This window comes from Mastigoproctus giganteus, chromosome 4, assembly GCF_048544385.1.
Source record: "Mastigoproctus giganteus isolate SK-2022 chromosome 4, ASM4854438v1, whole genome shotgun sequence".
Taxonomy (NCBI): Eukaryota; Metazoa; Arthropoda; class Arachnida; order Uropygi; family Thelyphonidae; genus Mastigoproctus; species Mastigoproctus giganteus.
Window position 1 is genome coordinate 188,446,519 of NC_143578.1, and position 20,136 is coordinate 188,466,654.

The 20,136-nt window shown below is 36.9% G+C and overlaps 1 protein-coding gene across 1 annotated transcript in view; it reads left to right on the plus strand.

The window, feature by feature from the left end:
- The window catches only part of LOC150087269 (uncharacterized), a 151,106-nt gene that overhangs the window by 64,591 nt on the left and 66,379 nt on the right, over positions 1-20,136 (plus strand). The window contains exon 8 of the mRNA XM_090372429.1: positions 17,473-17,633. Within this exon, the coding sequence (XP_090228555.1) occupies positions 17,473-17,633 (161 nt within the window). The remainder of the gene's footprint in view (positions 1-17,472; positions 17,634-20,136) is intronic.

Genomic DNA, 20,136 nt, shown 5'->3' on the forward strand with positions numbered 1-20,136 from the left:
TGAGCAGTGCAGACGGGCTGCAAGAGTAGCTCATGGTGTCTTATCAATGATATACAGGAATTTTTCTAGCAGGGATGAGGAGGTAATTATCCCCTTATACATGTATAAGGCAATGGTCAGGCCACACCTTGAGTACTGTATACAGGTCTGGAGGCCTCATTTCAAGAAGGATGTAGAGCTGTGGAACGGGTACAGAGAAGGGCAACAAGGTTAGTGAATGGAACAAAGGGTTGCTCTTACGAAGAAAGGCTTAAGTTTTGCAAATTACAGTGTCTGGAGACAAGGCACCGGCGAGGTGATCTGATAGAGGTGTACAAAGCCTTGAATGGTTTGAGCATGCTCAATGCTGATGGGATACTGCCTCTTGCTCAGAATAATCACCTGAGAGGGCATAAATTGAAATTGAGGAAAGACAGATGTAGGATAGATGTGCGGAAATTTGCCTTTAGCCAGCGGGTAGTTGCTTGGTGGAACAGACTTCCATCCCTTGTTGTGGAAGTTGATAGCCTAAATAAATATAAGGCTTAGCTGGACAGGTATTTCGAACAAACGGAGGGGGTGAAGTGGAAGGTTTTTTTTTTTTTTTTTTTTTTGGCTGATTCTGCATAAGCTTGCTTTGTTGCATCATATGCCTCTACTAATGCTAATGCTAAAAGTGGAAATTACCTTTTTAGTAAGACTGTTAATCTCTCAACACTCAATCGCAAATTATTATAATATGAACTTATCCCCCCATGCATAGTCATAAATAAATAAAGTTAAAATAGGTATTAATTAAAATAATCATGTCTTCAACTCTTGTACCACGTCAAGGGAATCGGAAAGAATTACGGAAAGACGGCGGCCACCAACCTCCATAAACCAACCAACATCACAAGCCATCACGAGAATTTAAAAACAATTGTTGCAAAATTCTAAAAACAACGAAACAAATAAATTAATTGACACATAAATTTAACTTTAAAACTGTTTTTTAACTTCTTTTAAGAGACCATCTTATTTGGTTTGTTGCTGTGTTCTACTAAAAAGGTATGAGGTTTTCACCTATAATTTAAGATTATTATAATAATAGGACCTATTGGGCTTCATAGTCCCTTTTGATTTGAATTAGTAAATCTTTTTATAATGAAATAAATACATAAATTAAAAAAAAAAAGTTTAAGTAACTTAAATCCAAATTATGTGGCACCCCTGGAACGTTTTCGCGGCACCCTGGTTTAAAACTACTGCCTTATACAAAGGGATGATCACCTCCTTGTCTCTGATAGCAAAATTCCTATATATGTCATTGGGCAAAACTCCATGACCTGCTCTAGCAGTCCATCTGCATCGCTCAGAGAACTTCATATCTAACTGCACAATTACCCCCAGGTCTATTTCATTCTCCACCTCTCATTTTAATGGCAGGACAATGTAGTTACTTTTTTTTTCTTTTTTTTATTATGAAAATCCCAAACACGAAAGGTTTCAAAACCTATAGTACTTAGTACCGTGCATGGGTTGAAGGAGAAGTGTGGGCGGAGGGGGATACCGGAAACTTTGCTCTAAAGACTAAACTTGGGTTTCACCACTTCAATCCTCCAATAAGCAAAGTGGTGGTATTTCACCATTTGATGGAAGTCATCTACCACCTTAGCATTAGTAGAGGCATATATGATGCAAGAAAGCAAGCTTATACAGCATCAGCCAAAAAAAATCCCATTTCACTCATCCATTTGCTCTAAAAGTTTGTCAAGTTCTTCCTTGAATTTATTCAAGCTATCAACTTCCCTGACAGATGGAAGTATATTCCAGCAATCAACTACTCATTAGTTAAAGGCAAATTTCTGCTGCACATCTATCCTACAACTGTCTTTCCTCAGTTTGAATTTATGCCCTCTCAGGTTTGTAATCTGAGCAAGAGGAAAAATCCCATCAACATTGAGCCTGCTCTACTCAATACACTTCAATCAGATCACCTTGCAAGTACCTAGTCTTCAGATGCTGCAGTTTCAGAACTTAACCCTTTCTTGGTAAGAGAACCCCTTCATTCCCCTCACCAATCTTGTTGGCCTTCTCTGTACTCATTTCTAGCAACTCTACACCCTTCCTAAAATGAGGCCTCCAGACCTGTACACAGTACTGAAGGTGTGGCCTGACCATTGCCTTATACAAAGGGATAATCACCTCCTTATCCCTACTAGCAAAATTCCTGTATATCATTGACAAGACCCCATGACCTTGCTCTGGATGCCTCTCTGCACTGCTCAGAAAACTTCATATCTGACTGCATAATTACCTTCCCCCCCCCCAGGTCTTTTTCATTTTCTAACACACTGAGTGTAGTACCATACAGTTGGTATGTTTCTCTGGGGATACTTCTACCCATATGCAGTACTTTGCATTTGTCATTGTTAAACTTCAGTTGCCACCTCTCAGCCCATCTGCCTAACTTTTCTAGATCTTGTTCCAGTAGTATACTGTCATTAACAACCCTGCCAACCTTTGTATCATCTGCAAACTTGGACATTTAGCCAGATATACCTTCATCAATATCATTGATAAATATACAAAACAACAATGAGCCCAACACCGAACCCTGGGGGACTCCACTAATAACATTAGACCGCAAAGAGCAGTGTCCATTGATTACCAAGGCGCCTCTGTAGCCAGATGGGAAGGAGCAGCAGTGCGTAGCACACGCTTCTTGATTAGACCAGAGTTCGACCGGAAAGGTCAGGGAATGGCCATCGCATTTCCCCGAGCAATATGGCCTTAGTTGCTAATGCTCCTAAAAACCAAATAACAAACAACAACAAACAACATTGATTACCACTCTCTGTCTTCTCCCACTCAACCACCATTTTATCCATTGTGCCAACTTGCTCTTAATGCCATACTGCTCCAATTTGTACAGTAGTCTTCCATGTGCAGCAGTATCAAAAGCTTTCCTGAAATCCAAGTATATGATATGAAAATTATTTTTTGCATCCAATTCCTTTGTGACCACATCATAGTATCCAATCAAATTGGTCAGACACGACTTCTCCTTAACAAACCCCTGCTCTGTCTGAATTATTACTGCATTCTTGTCTAGCTGATCCTGCAATGCTTCTTTAACCAGTGACGCCATTATTGCCCCCTGAACTGAAGTTAAACTAACTGGTCTGTAATTACTCATGTCACCCTTTGATCCCCCTTTGTGAATGGGAAATACATTTGCACATCTCCATTCCATGGGGACCTCCCACCCCCTGAGTCCAAAGATGCTCTCATAATTATGGCTAAGGGTTTGCTTACTTCCTTTGCCACCTCCTTCAATATATAACTGGATAGATCCCATCCACTCTGGGTGCCTTTTCTTATCTTTAAATTCAACAATTTCTCCTCCACTTTTCTCTCAGTTATTACAAAATCATTTAGTTCCCTCCCCTGATGATATTCTCCACCTTGTCGCGGTGGGGGGGGGGGCTTGCATGTCCTGATGACCCGGAGAGCTAAGTCGGCGGTAGCTTAGCTACTGGTAGGGCCTCCCAAGCCGGACAGGTCAAAGGGTAGGGGCCAGACTAAGAGAGATATCCCGGCCCTCCAGGTTGGGGGTTGCTGCAACGGGCTAGCTCCTCATTCAGTGTAAAAAATACACAAATGCTAAAAGACCTACAAGTGAAAATGAAAATGGACTGCACTTTCGGAAAAGGACTATGATTTTGGGATGCTGGAATATTCAAGGCATTTCAACTAAAAGAAACTTTCTTTCGGATGAACTGCAAAAATTCAAGTTAGACATCGTTGTGTTATCAGAGACAAAGAAAAAGGGATGTGGAGAGGAAATAATGGGAGAATACTACCATTTTTGGAGTGGAGTTGATAAGAGTGAAAGAGCAAGAGCAGGAGTTTCTATTGCTGTTAAAACGAAATTGAGACACATCATCAAAAACTGGCAATTTATTAATGAAAGAATGATCTCATTGGAACTGAAAATATATGGGAGAGAAATATGTATTTTGGGAATATATTCCCCGACTAATGACACCGCCGATACCTTGAAGGATGAATTTTGGGAGGATCTGAGAGAACTAATAGAAAAAATTCCTAAGAACAAAGAGATATTTCTAATGGGAGATTTCAATGGAAGAGTAGGAACTGAATAAAATAGCAAAGTTATTGGAAGATTTGGAGAGAAAGTGAGGAATGACAACGGAGATAGACTATGCAATCTTTGAACAGTTTAACTTGAGAATAAACAACACATTTTTCCAACACAAGGATATCCATAAATATACTTGGTCACAGAAGACAAGACAAATTAGATCAGTTATAGATTACATTATTTCAAAACATTCTGGGACATGTGTATTGAAAGATATCAGAGTTTATAGAGGAGCTGAATGTGGATCTGACCATTTTCTTGTTAAAACAACACTGAGGGGGAACTGGATTAAGAAAATATGTGTGGACAACCAACAAGGCAGGGAAGGAGAAATGCTACAAGTGGATCAATTTAACATTGACTTACTCCAGGATGACAGCATTAGAAACAACTTCACCCAAAGACTGGATGCTGCAATTAACATAGAGATAAAAAGTAATACTGAAGAAATCTACGAATATTTAAAAAATACTGTAAAAAAAATAGCTCATGAAATCCTAGGCAAAAAGAAGAGCCAAGGACCAAAAAAGACCTGGATTACAGAGAAAGTAAGAGCTGCTGTAGAGGAAAAGAAACTTGCATATCAGAAATGGCTGGGTGATAGGAATGATGCATATAGGAACATTTATGTTGAAAAAAAGAAAATAGAAGCGAAAAATGAAGAATGGGAAAGGAAATGCGCAACTATTAATAGCAAATTGGGCTTCAAGCAATCAGCGGAATCGTGGAAGATCCTTAAAGACTTGAGAAAACAGAATAAACACAATGCTGGTTTGCAATTAATACCTTTGAAAGACTGGACGGAGTACTATGAAGGACTTTTAAAAGAAGACCGGGAAGAGTTCAAGACGATGGAGGATTTTGGTGTAGAAGACTCGGGTTTCGGTTAGGGAAGTGGAACTCCTGCTAAAGGAAGGAAGGAAGGAATGGCAAATCACCTGGACCTGGAGGAGTTTACATGGAACTTCTGAAATATGGAGGAAGAGGAGTGGCTGTTCTGATACAAAAACTGTTAAATAGTATACTGAGAGGAGAAGAAATACCGAAAGAAATGATAACAGGATATATTACATCAATTTATAAGAAGGGTGATCGGAAAAGCTGTTCAAATTACAGAGGAATATGCATCCTGAACTTAAAGATCCTTGGAAAATGGATCAGGAACCATTTAGAAGCCCAAATCGAGGTATCAGAAGAACAAAGTGGTTTTTCAGCTGGGAGGTCATGTATAGATCATATATCAACAGTATGACAGATCCTTGAAAAATGCCAATCAAAAGGAAAAAAAATCTTTATGATTTTCATTGACCTCAAAAAGGCATATGACAGTGTTCCAAGAAAACTCTTATGGGAAGCACTGAAAGAGGCAAATATTGAATGACAACTGATTAACATTATTAAGACAATTTACAGGAATAATAGCTGCAGAATTAAAATGGGATCAGCTTTGTCACCTGAATTCCACACTTCAAAAGGCTTATTACAAGGTTGTAATAAGCCTTTTGTTGTTGCATGTCACCAACACTTTTCAAAATTTATATCGACATCTGCCTAAGATCCTGGTCAAAAAAATGTAATAAAATGGGATTGCCGATTAATAAGAACACCTGTATTCACAATTTACTTTTTGCAGATGATCAGGTGGTGATAGCACAAGACTTAGAAGGTGCAAAGTATGCATGTCGTCAATTGTTTGAGGAATATAAACAATGGGGTCTAAAAATCAATTTTAGCAAGACTGAAATGTTGTCTTCAGGCCAGGACACATTCTAAATATTGCAGGTTTTAAAATCAAACAAGTCAATAAATTCAAATATTTAGGACCAATCTTACAAAGTGATGGATCATCCCAAGCAGAGATCAATAAGAGAATTACAGAAGGCAGAAAGGCTATCGGCATGTTAAACTCTGTTCTGTGGAGCAAAAATATCCTAAATAAAACAAATAAACTTATATTTCAAACGATCATACAAAGTCTTCTATTGTATGGAGCGGAAACCTGGACATTGAATAGGCGAGCGGAAAACAAATTGCTCTCCACAGAAATGGATTTTTGGAGACGCTCAGCAGGAACTTCTAGAAGAGACAGAAAACGGAATGAAGACATAAGGGAAAAAATGGAAGTGAAAAAGACTATTATTGACACCATCAAAAAAAAGCGTTGAACATGGTATGGACATGTAAAACAGAAGCAAGAAAACAGATATCCAAAGGCTATCCTGGAATGGATACCTCCTGGAAGAAGGAGAAGAGGAAGACCTAGGAGGACATGGATGGATGGAGTACGGGAGTGCATGACAGCCCGAGGCTTAACCGACCAAGACACCTTGAACCTCACTTTATGGCGGGAAACAATTCCTAACAAGAAATAACTTTTAGGCTGAGGAAACCCATTGTAAATGGAAACACTCCTCTTGAAGAAGAATTTAGCTCCCTGTTAGAGTTTAATAAGATTCTGTCCTCCACTTCGTACAGAATTCCTCATATGTGAATGTAGATGCAAAATACTTATTCAGTTTGTCAGCTATCTGAGCAGGATAATCATCGATATCAAGTAGACCAACCTGATTGATCCCCTTCCTTCTAGAGTTTATATAAATAGCAGTTACTTATAGCAGTTCTTTCCCTGGGAATTTCCAAACCGATGTTCAGTTAGTTCTGGCATTTTCTGAACATATCTTCAATAATTTCCCATTATTTTTGCACAATCCTGTAGTCTTACAGTTAGTTTCAATTCTCACTAGTATTAATATTAAGAATCCCAGCAAGTGGTGGAAGAATCTTGGTCCATTCATTAACCTCTATCTTTGCAACTACTTCCTTAACCTGTTCTTCAGTGGGTTTAATTATGAGTGTAATAATGTTAAAAATTTATACTAAAACAGTAAATTGCAATAAAATAAATTCAGAAATCATTATAATAATTTACTTTTTATTGTCACAACTACAATTTATCCATAGTTGACTTGATTTTGCCATATAAACAATAACTGTAGAAATACCAACTGGTTTCAAGGTTATCTGCAATTGACTTGGAGTACTGTGGGCACCTTCAGTACAGTTAATAGCTTCTATCACTACTGAAAGCAGTAGAACTGATGCCAAATCTGAGGTACAATAATTATTGCTATTATTTCTGCTGCCATTTGTTATCGTAAAGTGAAAAATTTTTTGGTCCTTCATCACTGAATTTTATTTTTGAAGTTGATGGCGTTCTTGTAAATATGATGAATTTATAATAATAAAAAAAGTATCACATTACCAGCAGTGATAAACTGCTTTTCTGTAATTATTACCTCTGGGTCAACTAACGACGGTTCCATTCATTCGTTGTCAGTGTGATACTGTAAAATTAAACAACGGTGCTATAGAAAAACCTCAGTTGACATCAATTGATATTGCAGGGATAAATTTGAGCTGTTTAGTTGCTTTGTCAACAAATGTTAAAGTAAGAGAATTAACAAATTGGATTATATTAATACATTTACACATTGCATAATTTTTATGTATTAAAAAAGTTTTCACTATACTTGTTTGAATTATTACACTGCCTTTGTATATGAACTGCATGATGGAAATATAATCTTGGGCAACATGAAAAGTGGTGCTGTGAGATTATCATCATATTTTTGGAAGAAATTATGCAGTGTTTGACTGCCTGAAATAAAAGGTATGTTTCCCATTCATATCAGATTTGATCATGCAAAGTTGAGACTGTTTAACCTTGCCATTCGATATAAAAAGTGCACAACACTGTGTTTTCATTTGTTCCATTTCTAACATAAGCAAAACAAGAATAATTTTTTATGGTTACCAATTATGCATACAAAATACAGTCAGTTCTTTTGACTGATGATATATTAAGGAATCCTTATGTGCTGTGATGTAACAACTAGATCGTAGGTATAGCTTAACTTAATTATCAGCACTCACCTCATAGTAATCCGCTTAGTTTGATGAAAGTTTCAACACTTACATAGTAGATGTGAAATTTTAAAATTCCAATTAGTAGCTATTTTTTAACTTAAAGAAATTATGAATTTAAAAAAATTAGAAATTACTAAATTATGAGCTTTAAAAATTGTTAATTTGCCTAAGAAAGGAAAGTGCACATTCCATTCTATAGTTGTCTAATTAAAATTATGTATTTAAAATAAAATAAAATAAAAGTGAGATAAAAGCTAATAGCCACGCACGAGCAACTTTCGAAACCGTCTTCAGTTAGCTATAGCAGAAAGATAGCCCCGGGTGCCAAGCGCTATAGTGATCAAGCAATTCTTAGTGATTTCCAGAGCGTTTTTCTCGAAGCTGCAGTTTTTGTTCATTTATAAAAGTTTTCTTACGTTTTCATTAAATAATAGTAAACTTAGTCTTACGATCTGTAACTAAGTTTCAGAAAGGCAAATCACCTTTCTTTTTTCCATTTAACTAATATACTAACTTTTATACCGCTTGGTCACTCTAGCAGCACTGCTCCTGCCTCCACGTGGTGGGGCCGGTAACCTGGGAGAAGAAATCCACTCCCCCAGGGCTGAAAGGGACAAAGATAGATAACAATACGTTTCCACCTTTAGAGCCTCCGAGCTCAAAACTAGCAACAAAACACACTGATGATGACTTTTCTCAACCCAAGAGGTTGAAAACAAATCCTCAAGAAGAGATACCAGCATTCCTCATACTGCACTCTACATCAGACCAGCCTTTGAGTAAATTGTCCCCATTCCTTGTGCAAAAATGCTTAGAGGCTGTTGCAGGTTAAAATCAGTAAGGCGACTCCAGTCTGGGGATCTTCTGGTGGATAAATCTGACAACTTTCAGCGGACATCCAATAAAAGTCACTCCTCATGCCACTCTAAATTCCTCTAAGGGAGTAATTACAGAATGGGACTTATTAACTATCAGAGGAGGAAATAGTCAAAGAGCTACGAGAACAGACTCATCCAAGCCAGGAGAATCATGACTCGTAAAGATAGTACTCTCGTTCCAACAAGGAGCATAATCCTCACTTTTAGCTCTCCCATCTTACCGATATCTGTCAAAGCAGGCTATTTCCATTGCCGTGTCCGATCCTACATCCCAAACCCAATCAGGTGCTATAAGTGCCAAAAATATGGACACTCTCAGACTGCATGTAGAGGTGAGGCAATATGTCCTAACTGCAGATCAAAGGAGCAAAACCAATCCAATTGCAATGCTACCACTCCTCATTGCCCAAATTGTAAAGGTAATCACCCAGCTTTCTCCAAAATATGCGAACTATGGAAGCAAGGGAAAAAAAATACAGAAATATAAAGTGGAGAACAAAGTCACTTATTCAGAGGCGAGAAGAGAAATAATCAAAATGGAGCCAAAGCGTATGTATGCCACAGCTGCTAAACAGGTCCGATCAGTAAGTATCCAAACAGATGTTACAGTTCCTCCTAATACATCTATTGCGAATTGGGCACGATCCATACTCATTTCTCTCAAACAGTGTCCTTCACAACAAACAACTGAACAAGCCAGCAATACTCCATCTCCATTCCAGCCGATGCGTCAGCAATGAAACCAAAAGCTACAGAAACCCCAATGGATTTCAACGGAAATGGATATTGATCAGCAGAATAATTCAGATGATGGAATTTTAGAACTTCACGCAACTGATGAGATGGACACGACACGTCCTTTCTTTCCTAAGAAAGACAAAGTAAAAACAGAGAGGTATAAACAAGCTACAACCAAAAAACAGTCTGAAACAAAAACAATTAACAAGAACACATAATGGAAAGAATTCTTCAGTGGAATTGTAGAGGCTTTCGTTATGCAAAAGATGACTTGCATGATCTCGTCAACCGCTATGAACCAGCATGTATATCCCTACAAGAAACCTATTTAAATCCACAAGTGTGTCCTACCATTAAAAATTATACCATGTTCAGAAGAGATAGGAGTATCGACTTGCCAGCCCGTGGAGGCGTGGTGGTTCTTGTTAGAAATAATATTCCATCTAAACCTGTTGCTCTTCAGACTCCTTTTGAGGTAGTGGCAATGCGTGCAGAAATTGGCACGACTATTACAATAGCATCTATATATATTCCTCCAAAGTCCTCATTCTCCTCAGAAAATCTAGAAAATCTAATAGACCAGCTACCACCTCCTTTCTATTTGCTTGGAGACTTCAATGCTCATCATTCACTGTAGGGATCTCCAACAATCGACAAACTAATAGAAACTCTTCTCGATGTGTGTCAACTTACCCTTTTGAACACTGGTGAGCCTACCTATATTCATTTTTCTACTGGATCCATGAGTACAATAGACCTTTCAATCTGCTCTCCCTCCATATGTACTAATATGGAGTGGTCTGTTCTTGAAAATCGCTAAATAGTGATCATCTACCAATTCTCTGCAAGCTGCAAACACGGGTAAACTCCCCTTTGCCAGGTTGCTCCAAATGGAAATTTTGTAGGGCACACAGGAATGAATACGCTTCAAATGTTCAGTTAGATGATGAAATAATTCAACTCCAGCCCATAGATTATGTTGCACAACATATAACTAATCAAATATTACAAGCTGCCAACTCTACAATACCAAAGTCCTTGCCTGGGAAATGCAAACACAATAATTACTGGTGGAATCCGGATTGTACATACGCTAAACAGGAAAAAAATAGGGCTTGGAATTTGTTCCGCAAATTCCCCACAACCAGTAACCTAATTAGTTTTAAAAGAATGAAAGCCAAGTTCCACCAAATAAGAAGGAAAGCAGAAAAAGAAACATGGATTAGCTTTTCCTCTAGTATAAACAAGGACACAGATATCAGACTCATCTGGAAGAAAATACAAACACTTGATGGCAAGGGCGCCTCCGTAGCCAGGTGGGAAGGAGCAGCAGTGCATAGCACACGCTTCTTGATTAGACCGGGGTTCGAGCCCGTCGCCACCAAATATGGAGGATGCGGAAAGGTCAGGGAATGACTACCGCATATCCCGGAGCAATATGGCCTTAGTTGCTAATGCTCCTAAAAACCAAACAACATAAACAACTTGATGGCAAATATGTCCAGTCCCTGGCTTCAATATTAAACTGGAAAGGAAAGGAGTTGTCCTCTCCGGCAGAAATTGCAAATGCCTTAGCCAAATCATTTGCCAGTATATCAGTCGTATCCACCTACAAACCAATCTTTCAGCAAATTAAAAAATCATCAGAGCAGCTTAAGATCAATTTCTCCACTAGAGTTTCACACCCGTACAACCAGCCATTTACATTAACAGAACTTTTAGGGGCGCTCAATAAAACATCCAGTAGTGCTGCTAGTCCAGATGGGGTCATGATAAGCCAACTAAACAACAGATCAAAAAGGATATTGTTAAAATATTACAATTGAATATTTCTATAAAATACTTACCCAAACTTCTGGTGTCACTCAATTATACTAGCCTTTTTGGAAAAGATCGCAGCTTTCCGCATAATTACAGGCCAATTTCACAGGCGGCTAATGTGGTTCCTGGAAACTAGCAACTTGCTAAATAGCAATCAGTACGGATTTCAAAAGAACTGGTCCACATTAGATGTAATGATAAAAGCAGAAGCAAACATCCGAAATGCCTTCATAAGGGGACAACATCTGGTCATGATCAATCTCGATATTGAGAAAGCCTTTGATAACACCTGGCGATATGGTGTACTTCAAGATCTTCATTCTTTTGGCTTGAGAAGTCATTTACCCCACTTTATACAAAACTTCCTATGCCACAGAACATTTCAGGTTAGATACATAAACAATTTATCCAAATCATTTGAACAAGAGGAGGGTGTTCCTCGGGGGTCCATTCTTAGTCCGACGTTATTTTCAATAAGAATTACAAACATGACACAGGATGTACCGAATACAGTAGAATCGTATATGTTTGCTGATGACCTCATTATTTCTTGTCAATCCCAAACCATGAACACCATTGAAAGACAACTTCAAATTTCCATCGCTAAAATCGAATCATGGGCATTGCGGAATGGCTATTCCCTATCAGAAAAGAAATCTAGTGCAATTCATTTTTGTAAAAAACGCAAACTTCACCTGGATCCAGAAATATTTTTAAAAAACAACATGATTCCTGTCACTAACAATTTTCGTCTGTTGGGGTTATATTTAGATAATAACTTTATTTTGCTTCCCATACTGCTTTCCTTCGAACTACATGTCTTAAAAACCTTAACATCCTAAGAGCAGTCTCTGCCAAGTCCTGGGGTGCTGACAGAAGCTCTCTCCTTCATCTCTATAGAGCTTTAATAAGATCACGCTTAGATTATGGATCACCTGTCTATGACTCCACTAGGAAAAGTTCACTATTACGTCTGAACACCATACAGCATAGTGCTCTTAGGATAGCTGTGGGAGCCTTCAGAACATCTCCTGTCCACAGCCTGTATATTGAGGCAAATGAACCCCCTTTGCATCGCAGGAGAAAATCCTTATTGTGTAATTATGCAGCAAAAATTAAAAGCATACCATCCCACCCCACCCCAGCTGGCAGTACCTGTTTGATCCTCAGTATGCTGAATTATATCACAATAAGCCTAATGAAAACTGCCCTGCAGGGATTCGACTGCAAGAACTCATGATCAGTTGGGATATTAAATTTCGCAACATATTCCAAGACCTTGCTACTCCTGAAACTCCCTGGACTGAATTCTCACCTCTCTGCAACAATTTCTTTTTAAGATGGGGAAAATCCTCTCTGGCAAATATCAACTATCGACAACTCCATAAAACTCATTCGTTGGAAAACTCAGATAAAGTACCTATCTATACTGATGGCTCCAAAACAGATGCAGCCGTTGGTGCTGCAGCAGTTTCTTCCACCTTCTCAGTTGCTGCGTCTCTTCCTACGGAATGCAGCTCTAGATAGAATACATAACAGATAGAAAACTAGCTCTAGATAGAATACATAACAGCTGTATAAAGCAATCTCTGATATACACAGACTCCTTAAGCGCAATCACTGCCATTCAATCTACCATGTCGCCCTCTCATCCGATTCTTAAAGAGATACGGTCTAAGTTATTTTACTGTCAAAAAGCCAACCAGAAGGTTACCTTTTGCTGGATACCTGGTCATGTGGGCATTCCAGGTAATGAACAAGTGGACACCACCGCTAAACACCCTGACTCAGGGTCTAACAGGCAACAAAAAGTGCCCTACACCGACTACAAATCCATCATTGAAACATCATGTAAGAAGCAATGGTCTGACCTCTGGAAAGCTCAAATAAATAATAAACTGCTGCAGATAAAAAAAGAGCCAAAACTGTGGATATCTAGTATCAGGAAAAGCAGGTGACAAGAAGTAATTCTAGCAAGGCTCCGCATCGGTCATTCACATCCAACTCATCTGTATTTGCTTATGGGAGAGAACCCTCCTCAATGTTTCTTTTGCCAGTCGCAGTTAATAATAAATCATATTCTCATTGAATGTCCCCAACTTTCAGCTACCAGAAAATCAAGCTTTACCTCCCTATCCCACTTGAAGGAACCGATAACCTTATTGCAGATTCTTGGCAATGACACAAATTTAGAGGAACTGTTTACTTATTTGAAACAGATAAATCTTTATAATAGCCTATGATCACTCACAATAACATGAGAAATTTGTGATAAGCAAATATTGAACAGGCACAATATGGCCCAAGAGGCCCTTGTGCCAAAAATACAACAACAACAACAACAAGTGGAAAGATAAGAACACATGAAGTAAGTTATATACTGGTTAAATTCCCAAAATGCATTTCAGTGCATGTGGAAACTTTATACGTGCTAAATTTCAAATAGGGAAGAAGTTGGTTGGAATCTTCTTGTTTAATATGTTGAACGATGTGTGGCGCTTAAACCACTCAATGACGAGAGCTTCATTTTGAAGAATTTTATAACTGAAATTTAGTTTAACTACTATAATAGCCGAATTGATGAGCAGGTTATGATTAAAGATTGAACATGTGTTAGTTCTGTACTCGATAAATTAGATTTGAAGCTATTAAAATGGTAGTAGGCACATGTGTTAGAAATTTTTGAAGTCCCAAATTTAGCTGTTGTACTACCAATGTAACATGCTTGACAATCTGATTGACATCTAATCAGATATATAATGTTATTATAATCCTGTGTCACATATTCATATGTTGTCTTGTATGAATTAAATTTAGAACCTAATTTATTATAAGATGTAAATATTAACTTGATATCTGTATTCTTAAAAACCTGTTGAAGTCGTCTAGCATATTGTTGATGGTATGGAAGGACGATAAGGGGTTTGTGTATCTTATTCACATGGTTATTAATGTTGTTAGGGTTATTAATACTATTATGGACTTCAGTAATGGTTTCTTTTATTAGTTTTAATGGTTATTTCCTGTCGATAAATTTTTTAGTGAGGTATTGCAATTCTATGGATAGATCTGTTTGTGTGTGACTATATTTAATAGCATTATATATCTGATTATAAAGAACTGCTTTTTTGATATATAGAGAATAGTGTGAGTAGTAATGTAAGAACTTACATGTATGTGTGTTCTTTCTGTATATTTTGGTGCCTAAAAATGTACCGATTTTATATATAGTGAGATTTAGAAAATTAATTTTATTATTGATTTCTACTTTGAGGCTAAATTTGAGTCTCTTGTGCATTGTACTAAATGTATTAAATAAAGTGTCAATAGTTGTTTTGTTACCTATTAAAAGGACGTCGTCCGCGTATCTCATATACAATTTGATACCTAGAGGAAAAGGTTGAAGTATTTTTTATTCAATAGAAGCGAGGTAGATTTCAAATAAAGGGGCAGAGATACCGAAGCCCATAGGAAGGCCAAAAATTTGTTCATACATTTTATTTTGAAATCTAAATTGCTTGGCATTAAGTAACAGTGACGTTACTTAATGAAATCTAAATTGCTTGGCATTAAGTAACAGTGACGTGAGCTCTAAAATGTTATTAATATTTAAGTCAGTACTTTTGTCAAAGTGTCATCTTTAATTAATAGTTCTTTAAAAGCTAGTAGCGTGGTTTCGATGTGTATGTTTGTATATAGGGGGACAACGTCAAAAGATGCGAGAATATCATTTTCAGATATGGTCACGGAAGTTATACATTCATGTGCCTGCTTAGTATTGTAAACCCTGAACCGAGAAAATCTCATTAAGGGTGAAATAATTTTGACGAGGAATATGGATAGATTAGCATAAGCAGACTGTTTAAAGGAAACGATAGGTCTCAAAGGATAATCTTGTTTATGGAGTTTAACTATTCCAAAAATATGTGGAAAAATATTTCTGCATAAACGTGTTGGAGTGTGTGTAAATTAATATGTTTGTTGGCTCTGAGTCTCCTTAGGATCCCATCAAGTTTATTTTTAAGTTTGTTAGTGTTAAACATATTGTAAACTCTGTATGTCGTTGAATCTGACAGGATGTGTAACATTTTCTCTATATATGTATTTTTGTCCATGATTGCGATGGTGTCACCTTTGTCTGCCTTTTGTATTATAATGTTCTTCTCTTTCCACTATAGCTAACTGAAGACGGTTTCGAAAGTCGCTCATGCGCGGCTGTTAGCTGTTATCTCACTTTTATTTTATTTTTAATACATAATTTTAATTAGACAACTATAGAATGGAATGTGCACTTTCCTTTCTTAGGCAAATTTTAACAATTTTTAAAGCTCATAATTTAGTAATTTCTAATTTTTTTAAATTCATAATTTCTTTAAGTTAAAAAAAAAAGCTACTAATCGGAATTTAAAAATTTCATAACTATTATGTATGTGTTGAAACGTTCATCAAACTAAGCGGATTACTATGAGATGAGTGCTGATAATTAATCTAAGCTATACCTACGATCTAGTCAGTTCTTTTATAACGCAACTTTGCGAAATTTGCTCCGATGCGACTGATATATTAGGGAACAGTGCGAGTATAACGAGATTTCTGCATTGGCTCATGCGTGATTTCATCTGACAGTAACACTAGGTGAATGCAAAACCCGGCACCAAGCCAAACGTAGCAACCTGCACGAAATTTCTATTCGAACAGAAAAATGTGAGCTCCTGAAAACATGAGTCGGCCTACACTGTTGTCATTCACTGTATTCACAAGATAACACATGATATTGTAGGCCAACTCATGCTTTCAGGAGCTCGCATTTTTCTATTTGAATAGAAATTTCGTGAGGCATGATAGCCTGAGCAGAGGAGCACATTTCTGGAGGTCTCTACCATAAAACAATAAAAACAATTTGCAGTTCCCGGTTTATTGGGCTTTTCAGTTAGTGCAATCTTATTATAAACGGGTAGTAAACTCAATCTTACTGCATTTGCAATAATACCAATAGCTGGAATTCTGTGGGTTTTTACATATTATGGTGAAATCTTTGATCATATAAAAAACAAATTTTCAGAACCTTCTCTTCATTCCTATTTTTTAAGCTTTGTAAACTTGTCTCACTTGTGCAATTTGTGCATCCTGTGTTCATTGTTATTGATTGCTTATCTTTTTTACTGTTTTAAATTTTACAATCCAAAAAAAGAGAAAATGTCAGTGAACAGACATATCAATCAAACAAACTTCATATCTAGTCAAAGGAAAGTGCTATATTTACTGTAATGTTTATTTATTTATTATAAATTTAAGATGTTTAAACCTGTGTTAGCAATTTTATTGGATTTCTAACTTTTTTTAGTGTTTAATTACCAGACTGCCCCTATTGCTGTTTTTCCCATAAACCCTGTTGTTTTTAATGTGTGAAGATTTTTAATGTGCCATAATGCAGAGATTTTTAGGAGTGCACGTTATAGCAGAACTGACTGTATTTCTTTCCTGCAAATACATCAGAAAAGAAATATTTTGCATCTGTTTATTTATTTATTTATTTTAATGCATCCACAGGATAAATGAAAAATAAAAAAATAATAAAAAACCACAGGGACTATTTCATATTAATAAAAATAATTACAATAAATTTGAAAATATAATGGAAGTTTTCACTTGCCTTCAGTAACCAGCAGAGGTGCTAAGAATTCTATAAGAGATATATGTGCAATCAGCACTGGTTGCCAGCATGTTTTTACCCTCACAAAATAAAATATTATACCTGTTGCAACAAGACAAAGAGGTCAATAAAAAAATTTATTCATTTATTGAAATAATAGGTGTGCTGTTGTACCTAGCACACTTGCCATGCCTATTACTTTTGCTATTCTTAAAGAGTTTTTATTCTTTTCCAATAGAACACTAATGGCAAAGTATATTTTGATATAGCATTCATAAATTAAAGAACTAAAACTATCACTTTATGATAAAATCTGTCTTTTGTAGAATAATTTGGATCTTCTTACACCTGTTACAGAAGGACTGGAAGTACAAATTAACTCTTACAAACACAGCAGTAGTTTAGATCCAAAAATATATGCCACATCTCCATTAAAGAATATAATGTCAAAAATAATTTGGATGCTTTATCCTTTTGGCTGTCTCAGGTTAGTTAATCTAATTTCATATAAATAGTTTCATATAAAGTTTTTTTCCTTTGTGCCATTTTAGTGAATAATTTTTATGCAAATTTTTTTTTTAAATTTGGTTGTCCTCATTGACCAAACATTTTCATATTTATCTTCTATAGTCAGTCCACCAAATGAGTGGGCTTAATTGCAAAATACATGCATATAGTAGCATAAGCACAAAATGTGATTATAATTTGTTTCTACTAAAAAAATGGTTTGCTAATATTAGGACCCATCCCATGTTCCATATAGAGCAGCTGTTTTAAAATGTTATACCATATTCACAATATTTTGTGACATTTTAAAAATGATTCAATATTAAAGTTATTATAGTCTGTATTTTTTCTGCTAAGGCAAGAAAACAGTAACAGTGATAATACAAGCACCTATAGCCTTACCTTAGTAGAGTAGTAGAAGAAAAACTAGATTTTTTTCTACTAATCTGCATTCTCCTTTAGACCAACTAGCCATGATAGTTTTTTTTACAAGATGCTGATATTCATGCATTCATATAATTTATCTGAATATTTTTCAGTATACAGTACAGCTTTTCTGCAAGCTTGTCAGCCTACGAAGAACTAGGCTTTTCAACTGCATGAAGCTGGTACTCTGTTCAGCTTATGTTGTGAAATCTTGTCATGGTATCTTATTCATTTTTATTATTCATTTATATAATTTGCAACATGAAGTAGTTATGATTTTTGGCCAATTTTTACAGTTTGCAAATATAATGCTGGTGATTTGGTTCACCGTATATGAGTAGTATATTTGCAAATCAAGGTCTTGTAATAAGACCTTGATTTGCAAATATCATACCATGTATTTTTTTCCTTATTTGTGATGTGTATGTTGAGCTGACTAGTGGAATATAGTCAACTTAGCCAGCATGATATATAGGAATTTGCTACTAGTTTGTAGAGGTCTAGGCCTAATTCCTGTGTATCTCCTTTGATGAAGACTGTAGTTAGCTGATCTCAGGTGGAGGGAGTAGGGTATTCTTCCTTGAGTTGTTGGGGGAGGGTGCTCCCTCTTCCTGATCTTAATCACACATGAAAAAGATTTACATGGCTATTATAATTAAAGTGCATCACAAACTGTCGTTGACAAACCATGAATCAACAGAAATGAAATTTGGAATAGTTAAGTGTACCATGTAAAAACAAAATTGCACACAAAAAAAAATAAAATTAGTTTCAAAAAGTTATACCACGATATGCACTGCATACAGTTAGTATGTATAGTAAATCTTATGACGACTAATGATCCACACATCTTAGATGCATAAAAACACATATGACTACAGTATCAAACAGCAGTCAACATGATGCTTCAATCCTTAACAGATGCTGTCTTTGTGTCTTCCAAGAACTGCATCACCTTAAAAAAAAATAACATTTGTAGTGAAACATATAAGATATTGTTTGATTACAGTCATTTTGTTTGTTGCAAAGCAAAGGTATTGCGTGGCACCTCCGTAACCAGGTGGGCAGGAGCAGCAGTGCGTAGCACACACTTCTTGATTAGACTGGGGTTCAAGCCCGTGACCATCAAATACGGAGAATGTGGAAAGGTCAGGGAATGACCACTGCATATCCCCGGAGCAATATGGCCGTAGTTGCTAATGCTCCTAAAAACTAAATAATAACAACAACAACAAAGGTATTGCATCAGATAATGCTTCTATTGCATCAGACTGTACTTGCAAGGTGTGGCATCAGCCATTTCTATAAATACTGCATTGGAAGGGTATACATGCTCATTAGTATCCTCTTTTGTGGGGTTGAAAGCATGGCTCTATATGTTCAGTTGACACCAAGAAAAACAAGTGTAGCTGTTGCTCTGTTCCAGGAAGGGCTTTCTACTCGTGCTGTCAGTGATAAAATAGGCTGCCACCAATCAACATTATCCCGGGTACTGAAATTAAAGCGTGAAACTGGTGATGTGAAGAGAAGACCTGGAGCAGACAATAAGAGAGTGACTACGCCTTCCCAAGATCGATATTTGAAATGGCCATGCCTTCGTAATCACCATGCTAGTGCTCCTGATCTAAAACGGGACTTTGAAATGGTCTCTGGTGTTGAAACAAGTGTACGAACTATCCAAAGATGGCTTTCGGAATGTGGTCTGCATGCCTAACGGCCCAAGAAGAAGCCTTTGTTGACCCAACAAATGAGGAAGAAGCGATTTGCTTGGGCTAAAATGCATGTTTTATGGGCGCCTCCGTAGCCAGGTGGGCAGGATCAGCAGTGCGTAGCATACGCTTCTTGATTAGACCGGGGTTCGAGCCCGTCACCACCAAATACGGAGGATGTGGAAAGGTCAGGGAATGACCACCGCATATCCCGGAGCAATATGGCCTTAGTTGCTAATGCCCCTAAAAACCAAATAACAACAAATAACAACAGCATGTTTTATGGACAAAAGAACAATGGGACATCGCCATCTTTTCTGATGAATTGAAATTCAACTTGCATGGCTC